We start from the raw sequence: 21,690 nt of genomic DNA, 5'->3' as shown, positions 1-21,690 counted from the left end.
CTAATCTGTAACTAACGGGGGAGTGTGAAAATAATTATGTCCCCAAAGGGGGATGTGAAAAAGGATCTGTCCCCACTTAGGGAGGCATGAAAAAAATTGTGTCCCCGAAGGGGGGGCGTGAAAAATAATCTGTACCTAAAGGGGAGTGTGAAAATACTTATGTCCCCAAAGGGAGGCGTGAAAAATAATCTGTACCTAAAGGGGGAGTGTGAAAACAATTATGTCCCCAAAGGGGGACGTGAAAAAGGATCAGTCCCCACATAGGGAGGCATGAAAAAAACTGTGTCCCCAATGGGGGGGTGCGTGAAAAATAATCTGTCCTCAAAGGGAGGGGGAGTGAAAAAAATTTGTACTGAAAGGGGGACCTTGAAAAAAATTATCTCTCGAAAGGGAGGCGCGAAAAATTCACTCTTCCTAAAGGGGAAGAATGAAAAGAAATGAAGAAATGTGTCCCCACAAAAAATTATCTAAAGGGGAACGTGAAAATAATGATGTCTGAAAAGGGGTGGGCGTGAATTTTTTTTAATCTAAAGGGGAACGTGAAAATGATGTCTGAAAAGGGGGGGCGTGATTTTTTTTTAATCTAAAGGGGAACGTGAAAATAATGATGTCTGAACAAGGGGGGCGTGAAAAAAATGTGTCCCCAAAACGGTGGGCGTAAATTGGCAACCATGGCAAGGTCTTAAAGGGTGTGATTGGATGTTCTCCAAGGAGGAAGTGAACATTCCAGCAGGTTAGAAACTGTCTTAAACACGACAAAATCAGACTTATTCTGGGATTTTTGTAACTGAGCTTCTTGTCAGACAACACAAGTTGACAAACAAGACTGTAAGAAATTATCTTAATGAACCAACTTTTTGAAGATGGGAACATTTTACAGAGCAAAAGTTATTTTTCCTGTTGTTGCCTGGCAACACGAAGCACAAATGATTGTGTGTGCGCACCCGCCTCCCTCCCCCTCCCACACCACACCAAGCCCAATAAAACCAACAAAAAAGTCATTATGCTGTTTCCGTGGCAACTTGGAGCAGAGGGACTCCCCTGGCTGCCGCACAGAGCAGAGACAAGGACAGGGAGATGCGGCACCGACAAACTTGATGAATTCTTTTGTTAAGCAACACGTCTTTTTTCACCACAGCACCCTCTGCTGGATCTGTGGTGAAATTACAAAATGATTATGATCAATACATATGATGAAAATGATGGAATAATAAACAATAAACAATGTTGAATGTAGAATAATAAACAGTGTCAAATATAGAAAATAATAAACAATGTATAATACAAAATATCAAACAATAAACATTTTCTAATATAGAATAAACAATGTTGAATACAGAATAATAAACAGTCTAATATACAATAATAAAAAATGTTGAATATAGAATAATAAATAATGTCTAATATACAATAATAAACAATGTCTAATATATAATAATAAAAAATATCGAATGTAGAGTAATAAAATTTGTCTAATATAAATTAATAAACAACATCTAATATAGAATGATAAACACTGTCTAAAATAGCATTATAAACAATGTCTAGTATAGAATAATAAACAATAAACAATGTGTAATATATAATAATAAACAATGTCTAATATATAATAATAAACAATAAACAATGTCTAAGATAGAATAATAAACAATGTCTAAAAAAGAATTATAAACAATAAATAATGCTTAATATAGAATAATAAACAATAAACAATGTCTAATACAAAATAATAAACACTGTCTAATATAGAATAAAAAACAAAAATCAATGTCTACTGTACAATAATAAACACTAAACAATGTGTAATATAGAATAATAAACAATGTATAATATAAAACAATAAACAATGTATAATATAAAATAATAAACAATAAAAAATGGATAATACAAAATAATAAACAATGTATAATATAGAATAATAGACCATTTCTAATATAGAATAATAAACAATAAATAATGTCTATTATACAATAATAAACAATGTATAATATAGAACAATAAACAATAAACAAAGTCTAATGGAGAATACTAAAATATGTCTAATTTGGAATAATAAACAATAAACGATTTATAATATGGAATAATAAACAATGTCTAATATAGAATAATAAACAAACGATAATATATAAGGAAAAACAATGTCTAATAAAGAATAATAAACAACAAACAATGTCTAATATAGATTAATAAACTATGACTAATATAAAATGATAAACAATAAACATTGTGTAATATAAAATAAACAATGTTTAATATGGAATAATAAACCATGTCTAATATACAATAATAAACAACAAACAATGTCTAATATAGATTAATAAACTATGACTAATATAAAATGATAAACAATAAACAGTGTCTAAAATAAAATAATAAACAATGTCTAATATAGAATCATAAACAATAACCAATGTATATTATAGAATAATAAACAATGTCTAATATATAATAATAAACAATAAACAATGTCTAATATAGAATAATAAACAATGTTTAATATGGAATAATAAACAATGTCTAATATAGAATAATAAACAATAAACAATGTATATTATAGAATAATAAACAATGTCTAATGTATAATAATAATCAATAAACAATGTATAATATAGAATAATAAACAATGTTTAATATGGAATAATAAACAATGTCTATTATAGAATAATGAACAATTTCTAATATACAATATGAAACAATAAACAGTGTATAATATAAAATAATAAACAATGTCCAATATAGAATAATAAACCATTTATAATATAGAATAATAAACAATAAACAATGTCTAATATACAATAATAAACATTGTCTAATATAGAATAATAAACACTGTCTAATATAGAATAATAAACAATGTTTAATATGGAATAATAAACAATGTCTAATATAGAATAATAAACCATTTACAATATAGAATAATAAACAATAAACAATGTCTAATATACAATATATAATAATAAACAATGTTTAATATAGTATAATAAACAATGTTTAATATGGAATAATAAACAATGTCTATTATAGAATAATAAACAATGTCTAATATAGAATAATAAACCATTTATAATATAGAATAATAAACAATAAACAATGTCTAATATACAATAATAAACATTATCTAATATAGAATAATAAACAATGTCTAATATAGAACGATAAACAATGTCTAAAATAGAATAATTAACAATGTATAATATAGAATAACAAACAATGAACGATGTCTATATATAATAATGAACAATGTCTAATATAGAATAATAAAAAATAAACGATTTATAATATATAATAATAAACAATGTCTAATATAGAATAATAAACAAAATCTAATAAAAAAATGATAAACAATGTCTAATAAAGAATAATAAACAATGTCTAATATAGAATAATAAACAATGTTTAATATGGAATAATAAACAATGTCTATTATAGAATAATAAACCATTTATAATATAGAATAACAAACAATAAACGATGTCTATATATAATAATAAACAATGTCTAATATAGAATAATTAAAAATAAACGATTTATAATATAGAATAATAATCAATGTCTAATATAGAATAATAAACCAAATCTAATATATAATGATTAACAATGTCTAATAAAGAATAATAAACAATGTCTAATATAGAATAATAAACAAAATCTAATAAAAAAATGATAAACAATGTCTAATAAAGAATAATAAACAATGTCTAATATAGAATAATAAACAATGTTTAATATGGAATAATAAACAATGTCTATTATAGAATAATAAACAATGTCTAATATAGAATAATAAACCATTTATAATATAGAATAACAAACAATAAACGATGTCTATATATAATAATAAACAATGTCTAATATAGAATAATTAAAAATAAACGATTTATAATATAGAATAATAAACAATGTCTAATATAGAATAATAAACCAAATCTAATATATAATGATTAACAATGTCTAATAAAGAATAATAAACAATGTTTAATTTAGAATAATAAACAAACAATGTCTAATATAGATTAATAAACTACGTCTAATATAAAATGATTAACAATAAACAGTGTCTAAAATAGAATAATAAACAACGTCTAATATACAATAATAAACACTTTCTAATATAGAATCATAAACAATAAACAATGTCTATTATAGAATAATGAAACATTTCCAATATATATTGATAAACAAACAATGTCTGATATAGAAGAATAAATAATGTATAATATGGAATAATAAACAATGTATAATATAGAATAATAAGCAATAAACAATGTCTAATATAGAAAAATAAACAATGTCTAATAAAGAATAACAAAAAATGTCTATATATAATGATAAACAATGTCTAATACAGAATAATAAACAATGTCTAATCTAGAATAATAAACAACAAACGATGTCTAATATAGATGAATAAACTATGTCTAATACAAAATGATAAACAATAAACAGTGTCTAAAATAGAATAATAAACAATGTCTAATATAGAATAATAAACACTGTCTAATATAGAATCATAAACAATGAACAATGTCTATGATAGAATAATAAACAATGTCTAATATATAACAATAAACAATGTCCATGATAGAATAATAAACAATAAACAAAGTCTAAGGGAGAATAATAAAATGTCTAATATAGAATAATAAACAATAAATGATTTTATAATATAGATTAATAAACTGTCTAATATAGAATGATAAACAATAAACGGTGTCAAAAATAGAATAATAAACAATGTTTAATATATAATAATAAACACTGTCTAATATAGAATCATAAACAATAAACAATGTCTAATATGGAATAATAAACTATGTCTAATATACAATATATATATAATAAACAATGTCTAATATACAATAATAAACCATAAACAAAGTCTAATGGAGAATAACAAAATATGTCCAATACAGAATAATAAATAATAAACAATATCTAATATAGAATAATAAACAACAATGTCTAATATAGAATAATAAACAACAAACAATGTCTAATATAGATTAATAAACTATGTCTAATAAACAGTGTCTAAAATAGAATAATAAACCATGTATAATATAGAATAATAAACCATGTATAATATAGAATAATAAACACTGTCTAATATAGAATAATAAACAATGTCTAATATAGAACAACAAACAATAAATGGATAATACAGAGTAATAAACAATGTATAGTATATAATAGTTAATACACAATGTAAAATATACAATAATAAACAATGTCTAATATAGAATAATAAACAATGTATAATATAGAATAACAAACAATGTATAATATAGAATACTAAACAATATCTAATTAACAATACTAAACAATGTCTAATATAGAATGATAAACAATAAACAATGTATAATATAGAATAATAAACTAAGCATACTATAGAATAATAAACGATGTTAAACGCAAAGGAGCGCCCCCTAGTCGCTTTCCCTATACTCTGGCGACATCTAGCGGCAGCTTGCACGCCTGCATGCATAAAAGCCTGTACTTCCTGGTTGGTGCGTCACCACTACAGGACGCTTTAAGACGGCGGATGTTCGCCATGAACCCCCAGACCTTAGTCAGTGACTGTCTGCTTCACATTTTCTCTTTCCTCCCCTTGGACGACTTAATCAGCGCGTCCGGGGTTTGTAAGGTAAGCAGGCGGAATGTGGAAGTAGCTCCGAACGACGACGACAACGATATGACGTGTGATGTTTTGTAGGACTGGCACGACGCTGCCGACACTCAGTGGTTATGGAGGTATGTTATGAGGGGTGTATGTAAGAGCATTTCAGTAGTGTATGTAAGAGTATTTTAGTAGTGTATGTAAGAGTATTTCAGTAGTGTATGTAAGAGTATTTCAGTAGTGTATGTAAGAGTATTTCAGTAGTGTATGTAAGAGCATTTCAGTAGTGTATGTAAGAGTATTTCAGTAGTGTATGTAAGAGTATTTTCAGTAGTGTATGTAAGAGTATTTCAGTAGTGTATGTAAGAGTATTTCAGTAGTGTATGTAAGAGTATTTCAGTAGTGTATGTAAGAGTATTTCAGTAGTGTATGTAAGAGTATTTCAGTAGTGTATGTAAGAGTATTTCGGTAGTGTATGTAAGAGCATTTCAGTAGTGTATGTAAGAGCATTTCAGTAGTGTATGTAAGAGTATTTCAGTAGTGTATGTAAGAGCATTTCAGTAGTGTATGTAAGAGTATTTCAGTAGTGTATGTAAGAGGTCATTCTGAATAATGTTCTTAACGGCCCCTCATATACAGTGGGGCAAAAAAGTATTTAGTCAGCCACCGGTTGTGCAAGTTTTCCCACTTAAAATGATGACAGAGGTCTGTAATTTTCATCATAGGTACACTTCAACTGTGAGAGACAGAATGTGAAAAAAAATCCAGGAATTAACATTGTAGGAATTTTAAAGAATTTATTTGTAAATTACGGTGGAAAATAAGTATTTGGTCAACACCATTCAAAGCTCTCAATGATGAAAGGAGGTTTTGGCTCAAAATCTTACGATACATGGCCCCATTCTTTCTTTCCTTAACAGGGATCAATCATCCTGTCCCCCCTAGCAGAAAAACAACCCCAAAGCATGATGTTTCCACTCCCATGCTTCACAGTGTCAAACTTGGACTTGGTCTTGGGTTGTTTTCCCGAAGTGCAAAGCGAATGGAGTGGAAACGGCGTGAAAGTAAAGACATCTTTATTTTAACACTAAAACTAAAAACAGGAACCAAGAAAAAGCGCGCACAATGGCGGTACAAAAAACTGGGCTATGAAACAAAAGACTAGCACAAAGCAATTAACTATAAACATGGAACAAAAACTTGCACTGTGGCATAAATAACAACAAAACTTACTGTGACAAGGGTATGAGAAAAGCATCATGGGTGCAGAAGGTGATGTTGCCAGACTGTCTGCCTGGTAACGGTGGCTTAAATAATGAACATGATAAGTGCAAACAGGTGTGAGACAAGACAGGTGAACTGATTGGTCGTCATGGTGACAAAACAGGGAGTGAAAAAAAAGGAACTTTAAAGAGTCCAAAGGTCAAAAGCACCTGGTATTCCTAGGCAGTCTTCCATTCGAGTACTAACCAGGCCAGACCCTGCTTAACTTCTAGAACAAACGAGATTGGGGATGCTCAGGTTAGTATGGCCATACAAACTCATGATCAGACATGACAGATGAAAACTAATGAGTTGGCATGGTAACAAGACAAACAAAGAAATGCAAAACAGAACTAAATGTCCAAAAAACTAAACCGAACATGATCCATAGGTGTGACACACAGTAGGTATGGTGTTCTTGGGATGCAACTCAGTATTCTCCTTCCTCCAAACAAGACGAGTTGAGTTTATACCAAAAAGTTCTATTTTGGTTTCATCTGACCACATGACATTCTCCCAATCGTCTGCTGTATCATCCATGTATCCATTTTGGTATAAACTCAACTTGTCGAGTTTGGAGGAAGAAGAATACTGAGTTGCATCCCAAGAACACCATACCTACTCTGAAGCATGGGGGTGGAAACATCATGCTTTGGGGCTGTTTTTCTGCTAAGGGGACAGGACGATTGATCCATGTTAAGGAAAGAATGAACGGGGCCATGTATCGTGAGATTTTTAGCCAAAACCTCTTTCCATCAGTGAGAGCTTTGAATGGTTGACCAAATACTTATTTTCCACCATAATTTACAAATAAATTCTTAAAAATTCCTACGATGTGAATTCCTGGATTTTTTTTTCACATTCTGTCTCTCACAGTTGAAGTGTACCTATGATGAAAATTACAGACCTCTGTCATCATTTTAAGTGGGAGAACTTGCACAATCGGTGGCTGACTAAATACTTTTTTGCCCCACTGTACATCGCTCAATTAAATACACCGGAGGCTACACAGCAGCTAAGCACACAGTAGCACACAAGCTAGACAAAAGGTACTAAACAACACATATGAGTGTTGTTTTCTACCCCTTGAACCCGAAAGGGACAAGCGGTAGCAAATGGATGGATGGATGAATGTGAAAAAAAAATCCAGGAATTCACATTGTAGGAATTTTAAAGAATTTATCTGTAAATTATGGAGGAAAATAAGTATTTGGTCAACCATTCAAAGCTCTCACTGATGGAAGGAGGTTTTGGCTCAAAATCACACGATACATGGCCCCATTCATTCTTTCCTTAACACGGATCAATCGTCCTGTCCCCTTAGCAGAAAAACAGCCCCAAAGCATGACGTTTCCACCCCCATGCTTCACAGTAGTTATGGTGTTCTTGGGATGCAACTCAGTATTCTTCTCCCTCCAAACACAACGAGTTGAGTTTATACCAAAAAGTTCTATTTTGGTTTCATCTGACCACATGACATTCTCCCAATCCTCAATCAATCAATCAATCAATGTTTATTTATATAGCCCTAAATCACTAGTGTCTCAAAGGGCTGCACAAACCACAACACAAACCACTACGACATCCTCGGTAGGCCCACATAAGGGCAAGGAAAACTCACACCCAGTGGGACGTCGGTGACAATGATGACTATGAGAACCTTGGAGAGGACCACATATGTGGGCAACCCAAAACCCCTCCAGGGGACCGAAAGCATTGGATGCCGAGCGGGTCTAACATGATACTGTGAAAGTTCAATCCATAGTTCAATCCTCTGCTGTATCATCCATGTATCCATTTTGGTATAAACTCAACTCGTCGTGTTTGGAGAAAGAAGAATACTGAGTTGCATCCCAAGAACACCATACCTACTGTGAAACATGGGGGTGGAAACATCATGCTTTGGGGCTGTTTTTATGCTAAGGGGGAAGGACAATTAATCCGTGTTAAGGAAAGAATGAATGGGGCCATGTATCGTGAGATTTTGAGCCAAAACCTCTTTCTATCAGTGAGAGCTTTGAATGGTAGACAAAACACTTATTTTCCAGCATAATTTACAAATGAATTCTTTAAAATTCCTACAATAGGAATTCCTGGATTTTTTTTTTCACATTCTGTCTCTCACAATTGAAGTGTACCTATGATGAAAATTACGGACCTCTGTCATCATTTGAAGTGGGAGAACTTGCACAATCGGTGGCTAACTAAATACTTTTTTTGCCCCACTGTATTTTTCCGGTTCTTCTTCTTCTGCCGGCTTCCTTCCGGGTGTAAACCGGATGTTCGTTCTCCTCACCTGGCAGGAGGTTGTGTCTGCAGCGATGGTTCTTCTGCAGCCAAGTGGTGTTGTCCAGCTCGCACGTCAATCGCTCCTGGAAGAAGTACTTCCTGCGGCGGTCCTGCTTGGAGAAGAAGATGAAGGACGGGCGGAGTGGAGGGTACGCCTGTAAAAGTCTCCGGGGTCACACAGGTGAGTACGGTCTCAAACAGGCTTCCCGTGACCTAACCGTCTTTGATAAAACTGTCGTTCATCAGGGAGCGTAGTGGGCGTGGTCTACCTGCAGGTGAACTCACCTGGCAGTCCTGACCCATGGAGCGCATCTTCCACGGTCTGCAGCGCTGCCACCGACGGTTCGGTCCGAGCTTGGAACGTCCAAACTGTCAGTAAGCATTTCTTCTAAATCATAAAAAATACACTTCAGTTGTCACATTATTACTCTCTATTAATTAATGGTGTGCGATATTACCGCTCCATATTAACTAATGATGTGTGATATCATTGCCCCCATATCAGGGGTCGGGAACCTTCTTGGCTGAGAGAGCCATACAAGCCAAATATTTTCCATGAGAGCCATATATATTTTTTTTAAGACTGAATACAACTAAATGCCTGCATTTTCAAGTAGGACCAACATTTTTAGAGTATAATAAGTCTCTTATTATTTTTAATAACATTGTTATTCTGAAGCTAACCAACAATAAATAAAAAACTTCTTACCATTAATGCGACTTCTTGAACAGGTGCGGTAGAAACCGGATGGATGGATTAAAATGCATGAGAATGTTTTATATTTTGAACGTTATTTTTGACACTGTGTTTACCAGAGGAATTATTCATTACTCCCCGTAATAAGCAATGTCCACTAAGATTTATCTGGGAGCCAGATTCAGTCATCAAAAGAGCCACATCTGGCTCTCGAGCCATAGGTTCCCTACCCCTGCCCCATATTAACAAATGCTGTGGGATATCACCACACCATATCAACTAATGATGTGCGACATCCCCGCCCCATATTAACAAATGATGTGTGATATCACCGCATCATATTAATAAACGATGTGCGATATCACCGCCCCATTTTAACTAATGTGCAGTACTATCGACCCATATTAACAAATGACGTGCAATATCACCGCCCCTATATAAACGGATGGTGTGCAGTATATCCTCCCCATAATAGTGAATGATGGATAATATCACCGCCCCATATAAATGAATGATGTGTGATATCACCGCTCCATATTAACTAATGATGTGTGATATCATTGCCCCATATTAACAAATGCTGTGGGATATCACCACACCATATTAACTATCCATCCATCCATTCATTTTCTACCGCTTACTCCCTTTCGGGGTCGCGGGGGGCGCTGGCGCCTATCTCAGCTACAATCGGGCGGAAGGCGGGGTTAACTAATGATGTGTGATATCACTGCCCGATATTAACAAATGATGTGTGATATCACCGCCCCATATTAATAAATTATGTGCGAGATCACGGTCCCATATTAACTAATGTGCGGTATTATCGCCCCAAATATCACCGCCCCATATTAAAGAATGGTGTGCAATATCCATCCATCCATTTTCTACCGCTTATCCTCCCCATGATAGTGAATGATGTACGATATCACGGCCCCATTATAATTAATGATGTGCGATATCACTTCCCCATATTAACAAATGATGTGCGATATTACCGCCCAATATTAACTGATGTGTGATATCCCCGCCCTATATTAATAAATGATGTGCGATATCACCGCCCCATATTAACTAATGTGCGGTATTATCGCCCCATATTAACGAATTATGTGAAATATCAGCGCCCCATATTAACCAATGATGTGTGATATCACCGCACAATATTAATTAATGATGTGCGATATCACCACCCCATATTAACTAATGTGGGGTATCATCGCCCCATATAAACGAATGGTGTGCAAAATATCCTCCCTATAATAGTGAATGATGTGCGATATCACCGCCCTATATTGATTAATGATGTGCGATATCACCGCCACGTATTAACAAATGATGTGTGATATCACCACCCCATGTTAATTAATGATGTGCGATATCACCGCCCCATATTAACAAATGATGTGCGATATCACCGCCCCATATTAACAAATGATGTGTGATATCACCGCATCATATTAATAAACGATGTGCGATATCACCGCCCCATATTAACTAATATGCAGTACTATCGACCCATATTAACAAATGACGTGCAATATCACCGCTCCTATATAAACGAATGGTGTGCAGTATATCCTCCCCATAATAGTGAATGATGGGTGATATCACCGCCCCATATAAATGAATGATGTGTGATATCACCGCTCCATATTAACTAATGATGTGTGATATCATTGCCCCATATTAACAAATGCTGTGGGATATCACCACACCATATTAACTAATGATGTGTGATATCACTGCCCGATATTAACAAATGGTGTGTGATATCACCGCCCCATATTAATAAATTATGTGCGAGATCACGGCACCATATTAACTAATGTGCGGTATTATCGCCCCAAATATAACCGCCCCATATTAACGAATGGTGTGCAATATCCATCCATCCATTTTCTACCGCGTATCCTCCCCATAATAGTGAATGATGTACGATATCACGGCCCCGTTATAATTAATGATGTGCGATATCACTTCCCCATATTAACAAATGATGTGCGAGATCACCGCCCAATATTAACTGATGTGTGATATCCCCGCCCTGTATTAATAAATGATGTGCGATATCACCGCCCCATATTAACTAATGTGCGGTATTATCGCCCCATATTAACGAATTATGTGAAATATCAGCGCCCCATATTAACCAATGATGTGTGATATCACCGCACAATATTAATTAATGATGTGCGATATCACCGCTCCATATAACTAAGGATATGCGATATCACCACCCCATATTAACTAATGTGGGGTATCATCGCCCCATATAAACGAATGGTGTGCAACATATCCTCCCAATAATAGTGAATGATGTGCGATATCACCGCCCTATATTGATTAATGATGTGCGATATCACCGCCACGTATTAACAAATGATGTGTGATATCACCACCCCATATTAATTAATGATGTGCGATATCACCGCCCCATATTAACAAATGATGTGCGATATCACCGCCCCATATTAACAAATGATGTGTGATATCACTGCCCCATACTAATAAATGATGTGCCATATCACCGCCCCTATATAAACGAATGGTGTGCAGTATATCCTCCCCATAATAGTGAATGATGGGTGATATCACCGCCCCATATAAATGAATGATGTGTGATATCACCGCTCCATATTAACTAATGATGTGTGATATCATTGCCCCGTATTAACAAATGCTGTGGGATATCACCACACCATATTAACTAATGATGTGTGATATCACTGCCCGATATTAACAAATGATGTGTCATATCACCGCCCCATATTAATAAATTATGTGTGAGATCAGGGCCCCATATTAACTGATGTGCGGTATTATCGCCCCAAATATCACCGCCCCATATTAACGAATGGTGTGCAATATCCATCCATCCATTTTCTACCGCTTATCCTCCCCATAATAGTGAATGATGTACGATATCACGGCCCCATTATAATTAATGATGTGCGATATCACTTCCCATATTAACAAATGATGTGCGATATCACCGCCCAATATTGACTGATGTGTGATATCCCCGCCCTATATTAATAAATTATGTGCGATATCACCGCCCCATATTAACTAATGTGCGGTATTACCGCCCCATATTAACTAATGTGCGGTATTATCGCCCCATATTAACGAATTATGTGAAATATCAGCGCCCCATATTAACCAATGATGTGTGATATCACCGCACAATATTAATTAATGATGTGCGATATCACCGCTCCATATAACTAATGATGTGCGATATCACCACCCCATATTAACTAATGTGGGGTATCATTGCCCCATATAAACGAATGGCGTGCAACATATCCTCCCTATAATAGTGAATGATGTGCGATATCACCGCTCCATATAACTAATGATGTGCGATATCACCACCCCATATTAACTAATGTGGGGTATCATTGCCCCATATAAACGAATGGCGTGCAACATATCCTCCCTATAATAGTGAATGATGTGCGATATCACCGCCCTATATTGATTAATGATGTGCGATATCACCGCCACGTATTAACAAATGATGTGTGATATCACCACCCCATATTAATTAATGATGTGCGATATCACCGCCCCATATTAACAAATGATGTGCGATATCACCGCCCCATATTAACAAATGATGTGTGATATCACTGCCCCATACTAATAAATGATGTGCCATATCACCGCCCCATATTAACTAATGTGCGGTATTATCGCCCCATAATAATGAATGATGTGCAATATCACCGCCCCGTATAAACAAATGGTGTGCAATATATCCTCCCCATAATAGTTAATGATGTGCGATATCACTGCCCCATACTAATAAATTATGTGCCATATCACCGCCCCATATTAACTAATGACGTGCAATATAACCGCCCCATATTAACAAATGATGTGTGATATCACTGCCCCATACTAATAAATTATGTGCCATATCACCGCCCCATATTAACTAATGTGCGGTATTATCGCCCCATAATAACGAATGATGTGCAATATCACCGCCCCATATAAACGAATGGTGTGCAACATATCCTCCCTATAATAGTGAATGATGTGCGATATCACCGCCCTATATTGATTAATGATGTGCGATATCACCGCCACGTATTAACAAATGATGTGTGATATCACCACCCCATATTAATTAATGATGTGCGATATCACCGCCCCATATTAACAAATGATGTGCGATATCACCGCCCCATATTAACAAATGATGTGTGATATCACTGCCCCATACTAATAAATGATGTGCCATATCACCGCCCGTATAAAAACGAATGGTGTGCAGTATATCCTCCCCATAATAGTGAATGATGGGTGATATCACCGCCCCATATAAATGAATGATGTGTGATATCACCGCTCCATATTAACTAATGATGTGTGATATCATTGCCCCATATTAACAAATGCTGTGGGATATCACCACACCATATTAACTAAGTATGTGTGATATCACTGCCCGATATTAACAAATGATGTGTCATATCACCGCCCCATATTAATAAATTATGTGCGAGATCAGGGCCCCATATTAACTAATGTGCGGTATTATCGCCCCAAATATCACCGCCCCATATTAACGAATGGTTTGCAATATCCATCCATCCATTTTCTACCGCTTATCCTCCCCATAATAGTGAATGATGTACGATATCACGGCCCCATTATAATTAATGATGTGCGATATCACTTCCCCATATTAACAAATGATGTGCGATATCACCGCCCAATATTAACTGATGTGTGATATCCCCGCCCTGTATTAATAAATTATGTGCGATATCACCGCCCCATATTAACTAATGTGCGGTATTATCGCCCCATATTAACGAATTATGTGAAATATCAGCGCCCCATATTAACCAATGATGTGTGATATCACCGCACAATATTAATTAATGATGTGCGACATCACCGCTCCATATAACTAATGATGTGCGATATCACCACCCCATATTAACTAATGTGGGGTATCATTGCCCCATATAAACGAATGGCGTGCAACATATCCTCCCTATAATAGTGAATGATGTGCGATATCACCGCCCTATATTGATTAATGATGTGCGATATCACCGCCACGTATTAACAAATGATGTGTGATATCACCACCCCATATTAATTAATGATGTGCGATATCACCGCCCCATATTAACAAATGATGTGCGATATCACCGCCCCATATTAACAAATGATGTGTGATATCACTGCCCCATACTAATAAATTATGTGCCATATCACCGCCCCATATTAACTAATGTGCGGTATTATTGCCCCATAATAACGAATGATGTGCAATATCACCGCCCCATATAAACAAATGGTGTGCAATATATCCTCCCCATAATAGTTAATGATGTGCGATATCACTGCCCCATACTAATAAATTATGTGCCATATCACCGCCCCATATTAACTAATGACGTGCAATATAACCGCCCCATATTAACAAATGATGTGTGATATCACTGCCCCATACTAACAAATTATGTGCCATATCACCGCCCCATATTAACTAATGTGCGGTATTATTGCCCCATATTAACGAATTTTGTGCAATATATCCTCCCCATAATAGTTAATGATGTGCCATATCACCGCCCCATATTAACTAATGTGCGGTATTATCGCCCCATAATAACGAATGATGTGCAATATCACCGCCCCATATAAACGAATGGTGTGCAATATATCCTCCCCATAATAGTTAATGATGTGCGATATCACTGCCCCATACTAATAAATTATGTGCCATATCACCGCCCCATATTAACTAATGACGTGCAATATAACCGCCCCATATTAACAAATGATGTGTGATATCACTGCCCCATACTAATAAATTATGTGCCATATCACCGCCCCATATTAACTAATGTGCGGTATTATTGCCCCATATTAACGAATTTTGTGCAATATATCCTCCCCATAATAGTTAATGATGTGCGATATCACCGCCCCATATAAATAAATGATGTGCGATACCACCGCCCTATATTAACTAATGATGTGCAATATATCCATCCATCCATCCATTTTCTACCGCTTATTCCCTTTTGCAATATAACCTCCCCATATTAACTAATGATGTGCGATATCATTGCCCCATATTAACGAATGATGTGCAATATAACCGCCCCATATTAACGAATGATGTGCGATATCACTGCCCCTTATTAACGAGTGATGTGCGATGTCACCACCCCATATTAACTAATGATGTGCAATATAACTTCCCCATATTAACTAATGATGTGCGATATCACCGCCCCATATTAACGAATGATGTGCAATATAACCGCCCCATATTAACAAATTATGTGTGATATCACTGCTCCATACTAATAAATTGTGTGCCATATCACCGCCGCCCCATATTAACTAATGTGCGGTATTATCGCCCCATATTAACGAATGTTGTGCAATATATCCTCCCCATAATAGTTAATGATGTGCGATATCAGCGCCCCATATAAATGAATGATGTGCGATACCACCGCCCCATATTAACTAATGAAGTGCAATATAACCGCCCCATATTAACGAATGATGTGCAATATAACCGCCCCATATTAACGAATGATGTGCGATATCACTGCCCCATATTAACGAGTGATGTGCGATATCACTGCCCCATATTAATGAGTGATGTGCGATATCACCACCGCATATTAACAAATAATTTTCGATATCACCACCCCATATTATTTATTGATGTGCGATATCACTGCCCCATATTAACTAATGTGCGCTATTACTGTCGTATATTAGCGAATGATGTGCGATATCACCGCCCCATATAAATGAATGATGTGTGATACCACCGCCCCATATTAACTAATGATTCTCGTTTCAGCGCCCTATATTAACGATTGATTTGCGATATCACTGCTCCATATTAATTAATTATGTGCGTTAACACCAACCCATATTAACAAAAGATGTGCGATATCACCACCACATATTAATTAATGGTGTGCGAAATCACCGCCCCATATTAATGAACGCAGTGCGATATCACCACCCCATATTAACTAATGATGTGCGATATCACCGCCCCTTATAGACGACTTATAATCATTGGTACTAGTATCGCCTTGAGAAGCCTGCTTAGCAGTATAAGTCGTGTCAATCTGTTGCAATGAAGACCTGGTCTTGAAGGACGTGTGTTTCCTGCCAGGGCGAGCAGTTGTGGTGTGGCCAGCAGCAGCAACCTTTAACCTGCGTGACGCGTGACGAGCGGGGAGACTTTTTGGCGACTGCAGACTCCTCAGGTGACATCAAGGTGTGGCAGGCGCTCACTGGCCAGGAGGTGGCGCTCCATCACTCTGCCTCTCCACACTGCACACTGCAGTTCTTCAACAAGGACCAGCACTGCTTCCTCTCCGTGAGTCTTCTCTCTCTCTCTCTCTCCCTCTCTCTCTGTGCATGTGCGTGCGTGTGTGAGACATCCAACATTGTCCATCTTTCCATGTGACATCCAACATTATTCATATCCCCATGTGACATCCAACATTATTCATATCTCCATGTGACATCCAACATTATCCATCTTCATATCTCCATGCAGGTGGGAACCAATCAGGGCAACTTGGTCACACTAAGTGCACCCAGTCTGAGTCAGAGGTCCACTTTGATGATATCGGACACGTTCAAGGTCAACATAGTCCTGATATCACCTGACAAGAACTGGATCATGGCTGGACACAAAGACCACCTTGACTGTAGTCCAAAGGTATGTCATCATGTTGTACACCAGGGGTCTCAAACTCACTTTACCTGGGGGCCATGTTTGCATACTCTTCAGCATGTCTAGTTGTATAATGACGTTTCAAATTGTATCCCTTGCGCAACTTTCTCTGTGCAAATAAGTAAATATATTTGTATTTAGCCGACGCACGGAGAATAATGTTAATTCCGCAATGTGTGTCGTTCCGCTTTTCCTCCCTACAGCAACACGGCGGTCGGCGGATAATCAGGCGGATTATCCTCTTGCTACCGGGATAGCGAGCGCAAAAATGTGACAGTTCCCGGAGTGTTATCCGGCATCATATAGAAATACAGTATATGTAGTGTTCATCGTGTGAGGCAATACAAATTAAACAATAAAAAAAAACGACGGTTTGAATTGGCCCAAGTTCTTGGGGACTGTTATTACTGACGGACAGGTGTCGAGGTGTGACTGCAGCCAGGCACGTAAGAAAACTCTCATCTCCATGGCAACGTCTCTGTCGCTTTCACTCATTCGCCGCTTTCCCTCTAACGCAGGGGTTGGCAACCCAGAACGTTGGAAGAGCCATTTTGGACCCAAATAACACAACGCTGTCAAACGGCATTCATATAAAACTTGCGGGCCGCACTAACATTAAACTTTCATATTAAAGTGAGGGCCGCAAAATAACTTCTCGCGGGCCACAATTGGCCCGCGGGCCGCATGTCTGAGACCCCTGTTGTACACACTCAGATGTAGAAATGTATTTATTTTATTCTCATGTTGTCACACTTAGATGTGGAAATATATTTATTTAATTCTCATTTAAAGGCCTACTGAAACCCACTACTACCGACCACGCAGTCTGATAGTTTATATATCAATGATGAAATATTAACATTGCAACACATGCCAATACGTCCTTTTTAGTTTACTAAATTACAATTTTAAATTTCTCGGGAGTTTCGTCTTCAAAACGTCGTGTAATGATGACGTATACGCAAGACGTCACAGGGTTTCAGGATGTATGAGCACTACGCACATACTCTGCTAAAAGTCGTCTGCTTTAACCGCATAATTACACAGTATTTTGGACATCTGTGTTGCTGAATCTTCTGCAATTTGTTCAATTAATATTGGAGAAGTCAAAGTAGCAAGATGGAGTTGGGAAGCTTTAGCCTTTAGCCACACAAACACACGGTGATTACTTGTTTAAAATTCCCGGAGGTGAAAATTTACTATGGATCAGAGCGCGGTCAAGCAGACATGAATCCAGACCAAATGTCAACCAGCAGTTTTCGGTGAGAAAATTGTGTTTAAAAAGTCGCTTCTTACCGGATATCAGCGGAGCTTCCGTCCTGCTGCAGCTTTGTGACTTCCCTCAGAGACGCTGCCCGTCAACACACCAGTGGACACACTTCTCCAACTATCAGGTACTATTAAACTCACTAAAACACTAGCAACACAATAGAAAGATAAGGGATTTGCTAGAATTATCCTAGTAAATGTGTCTAAAAACATCGGAATCCTTCCCAATGCAATGGCGTTTTTTTTGTTTTTTTATTCGTTTTTTTTCTAGTCCGTCGCTATCAATATCCTCAAACACGAATCTTTCATCCTCGCTCAAATCAATTGTCGTTTTCTCGGTCCGAATAGCACTGTTTGTTGCAGGCTCCCATTAAAATCAATGTAAATATGTGAGTAGCCATCAACGTGTGACGTCATCGTCTGCTACTTCTGGTAGAGGCAGGGCATTTTTCTTAGCACCGACAGTTGCGAACTTTATCGTGGATGTTCTCTACTAAATCCTTTCAGCAAAAATATGGCGATATCGCTATATGATCAAATATGACACATAGAATGGACCTGCTATCCCCGTTTAAATAAGAAAATCTCATTTCAGTAGGCCTTTAAGAGAGTGATAATAACTTGTCATATTTAGTTTTCTTCTGAGTGTCATTTGCAAGTATGCATTATTTTAAGTTTGTCCTGGGTGTGTCGCCGTAGTCAGGAAGTAGTCTTTGCCATATAATCTTGTCTTTTGTTGAGTCCTACAAAGTGTTTATACTGTATGTGTTGCACTTATTACACGCCAGTTGTTTGACCGGTCTGTAGATCAACTTCAGATCATTCTGTCAATGTAAACTATTGACTTTTTTCTGTGTGTTTTATTCCATTTTAATCTGTTTTTCTATGACAAAAAAAACAAATATGCAAAATGTTCCCTCAAAAAATATTTTTAAGTGTAATATTTGATGTGAAGTAATTGCAGCTATATATAGATCAAAAATTTATATTAAATGGTAAATGGGTTGTACTTGTATAGCGCTTTTCTACCTTCAAGGTACTCAAAGCGCTTCGACACTACTTCCACATTTACCCATTCACACACACATTCATACACTGATGGAGGGAGCTGCCATGCAAGGCGCTAACCAGCACCCATCAGGAGCAAGGGTGAAGTGTCTTGCTCAGGACACAACGGACGTGACGAGGTTGGTACTAAGTGGGATTTGAACCAGGGACCCTCGGGTTCCGCACGGCCACTCTCCCCACTGCGCCACACCGTCCCTAACATTGATTTTGATTCATTAATATTTTTTGAGGAAAATAACTGTTTAAAAAAAATTCCCAGGGACCCAAAAGGGTCTCCAATCATAAAAGTGTTAAAAATAGGTCATACATTATAATTTTTTTACTTTCAACACTCAAATTTCTAGATCAACTTTAGATCTATCCATGGATTCTCAGTCTGTGTTTATTTTTTGTTTGTTTTTGTTTGTTTTATGCCCTTTTTGTTATATTGTCATTACCAAAAATTATAATATTTCTAAAGAGTAATATTTGATGTGAAGTAATTGTAGCTATGAATATGTCAATAATTCATAACAACATTGATTGCGATTGATTATTGTATTTTTGAGCAATAACAGTTTTTTATGTTTGTTTTTTCGTAATATTATAATCATAATTCAAAATATATATAATTCATATATATTTTTAGGATGTGCCACGGGCCGTTCAAAAATCAAAAGGTCTCTGGGCCACACTTTGGAGCAATGTTCTCGTATTTTTTTAATTTCGTATTATTGTTATTGTAATTATTATTAGGCCACCATGCCTGTTTGATAAATTAATCACTTATTGATATCATTAGAACCCAGAATGCATTGAAAAATCAGGATGGCCGCACATTCCAAACAATACCATGCTGCATGAGTGCCGGAGTGGAAACATCCACATTTGTGATGTTCCGTGTGCGTGTTGTTTTCAGGTGGTCTACGCCGAGAGTCTGACGTCCCCGAGTGAGGACCAAGACCCTCTGTGCCACCTGGTGCCAGTCTCCAGATGCCAGGCTGCCGTTTTCATGCCCTGCCAGTCTGCCAGGCTGGCCACAATCCACCGCCCGCATGGCGCCGACTCCACAGTCCTCTCCATCTTCCAAGTCATCCTCCACAAGTCCAAGTACAAGTCTCAGGTCCAAGGTGAACAGGGGCATGTTGTGAACGGTGGACACCTGGTGCTATAAACTGTACTCTCCTAGTACTTTTAGTGAAAAATAATTTTACTTGAGTACTTTTGTGACCTACAAACACTACTTTTACTTTTATTTGATAGCAAATAGAAGACTGCAACATCCTACAGCAAACAATGTGTAATACACACACACACACACACACACACACACACACACACACACACACACTCACAACTACTACTACTACGGGGGAATAATGAACAGCAAATCAATGATTGAAGTGACAAGCTTGCAATCCTACAATACCCAGTATGTTGACAAGGAGACTACAGCCATGGAAGCACGTTCATTATCTTTATTAGCTGGCGCTAACAAAATCCAGGGAAGAGATTCAACAGAGCTGCCGTTTATGACGCTGCTATGCTAGCACACACCACTTTGCTATAATGCTGCTCGGAGCGCGCTCTTGGTGACAGCACACGTCACTTGGCAACAGGCACCGCTTTTAAAGGCGCACACACTCTGCTCTCATGAAACGTCTCTCAACTGCATATGCCGGACATTGAAGTTTTTTTTTTCTTTTGAAGTACCGCATTAATTACTTTCTTTCTCATTAATGAGTAATTCCGTTAGGG

General features: G+C 36.4%; 1 protein-coding gene across 3 annotated transcripts in view; it reads left to right on the top strand.

Moving 5' to 3' along the window:
* The first annotated feature begins 5,502 nt into the window (after positions 1–5,502).
* fbxw12 (F-box and WD repeat domain containing 12) overlaps positions 5,503–21,690 on the top strand; it is a 39,342-nt gene continuing 23,154 nt past the window's right edge. For all 3 annotated transcript variants that reach the window (XM_061902958.1, XM_061902959.1, XM_061902960.1), the window contains exons 1-7: positions 5,503–5,644; positions 5,714–5,751; positions 9,184–9,350; positions 9,416–9,540; positions 17,047–17,253; positions 17,437–17,601; positions 20,852–21,062. In XM_061902958.1, the coding sequence (XP_061758942.1) occupies positions 5,543–5,644; positions 5,714–5,751; positions 9,184–9,350; positions 9,416–9,540; positions 17,047–17,253; positions 17,437–17,601; positions 20,852–21,062 (1,015 nt within the window). In that variant the 5' untranslated portion in view covers positions 5,503–5,542. The remainder of the gene's footprint in view (positions 5,645–5,713; positions 5,752–9,183; positions 9,351–9,415; positions 9,541–17,046; positions 17,254–17,436; positions 17,602–20,851; positions 21,063–21,690) is intronic.

The sequence above is a fragment of the Nerophis ophidion genome, linkage group LG06, assembly GCF_033978795.1.
Source record: "Nerophis ophidion isolate RoL-2023_Sa linkage group LG06, RoL_Noph_v1.0, whole genome shotgun sequence".
NCBI lineage: Eukaryota > Metazoa > Chordata > Actinopteri > Syngnathiformes > Syngnathidae > Nerophis > Nerophis ophidion.
The sequence above is the reverse complement of the archived record's forward strand: the minus strand, read 5'-3'. Positions and strand labels throughout refer to the sequence as shown.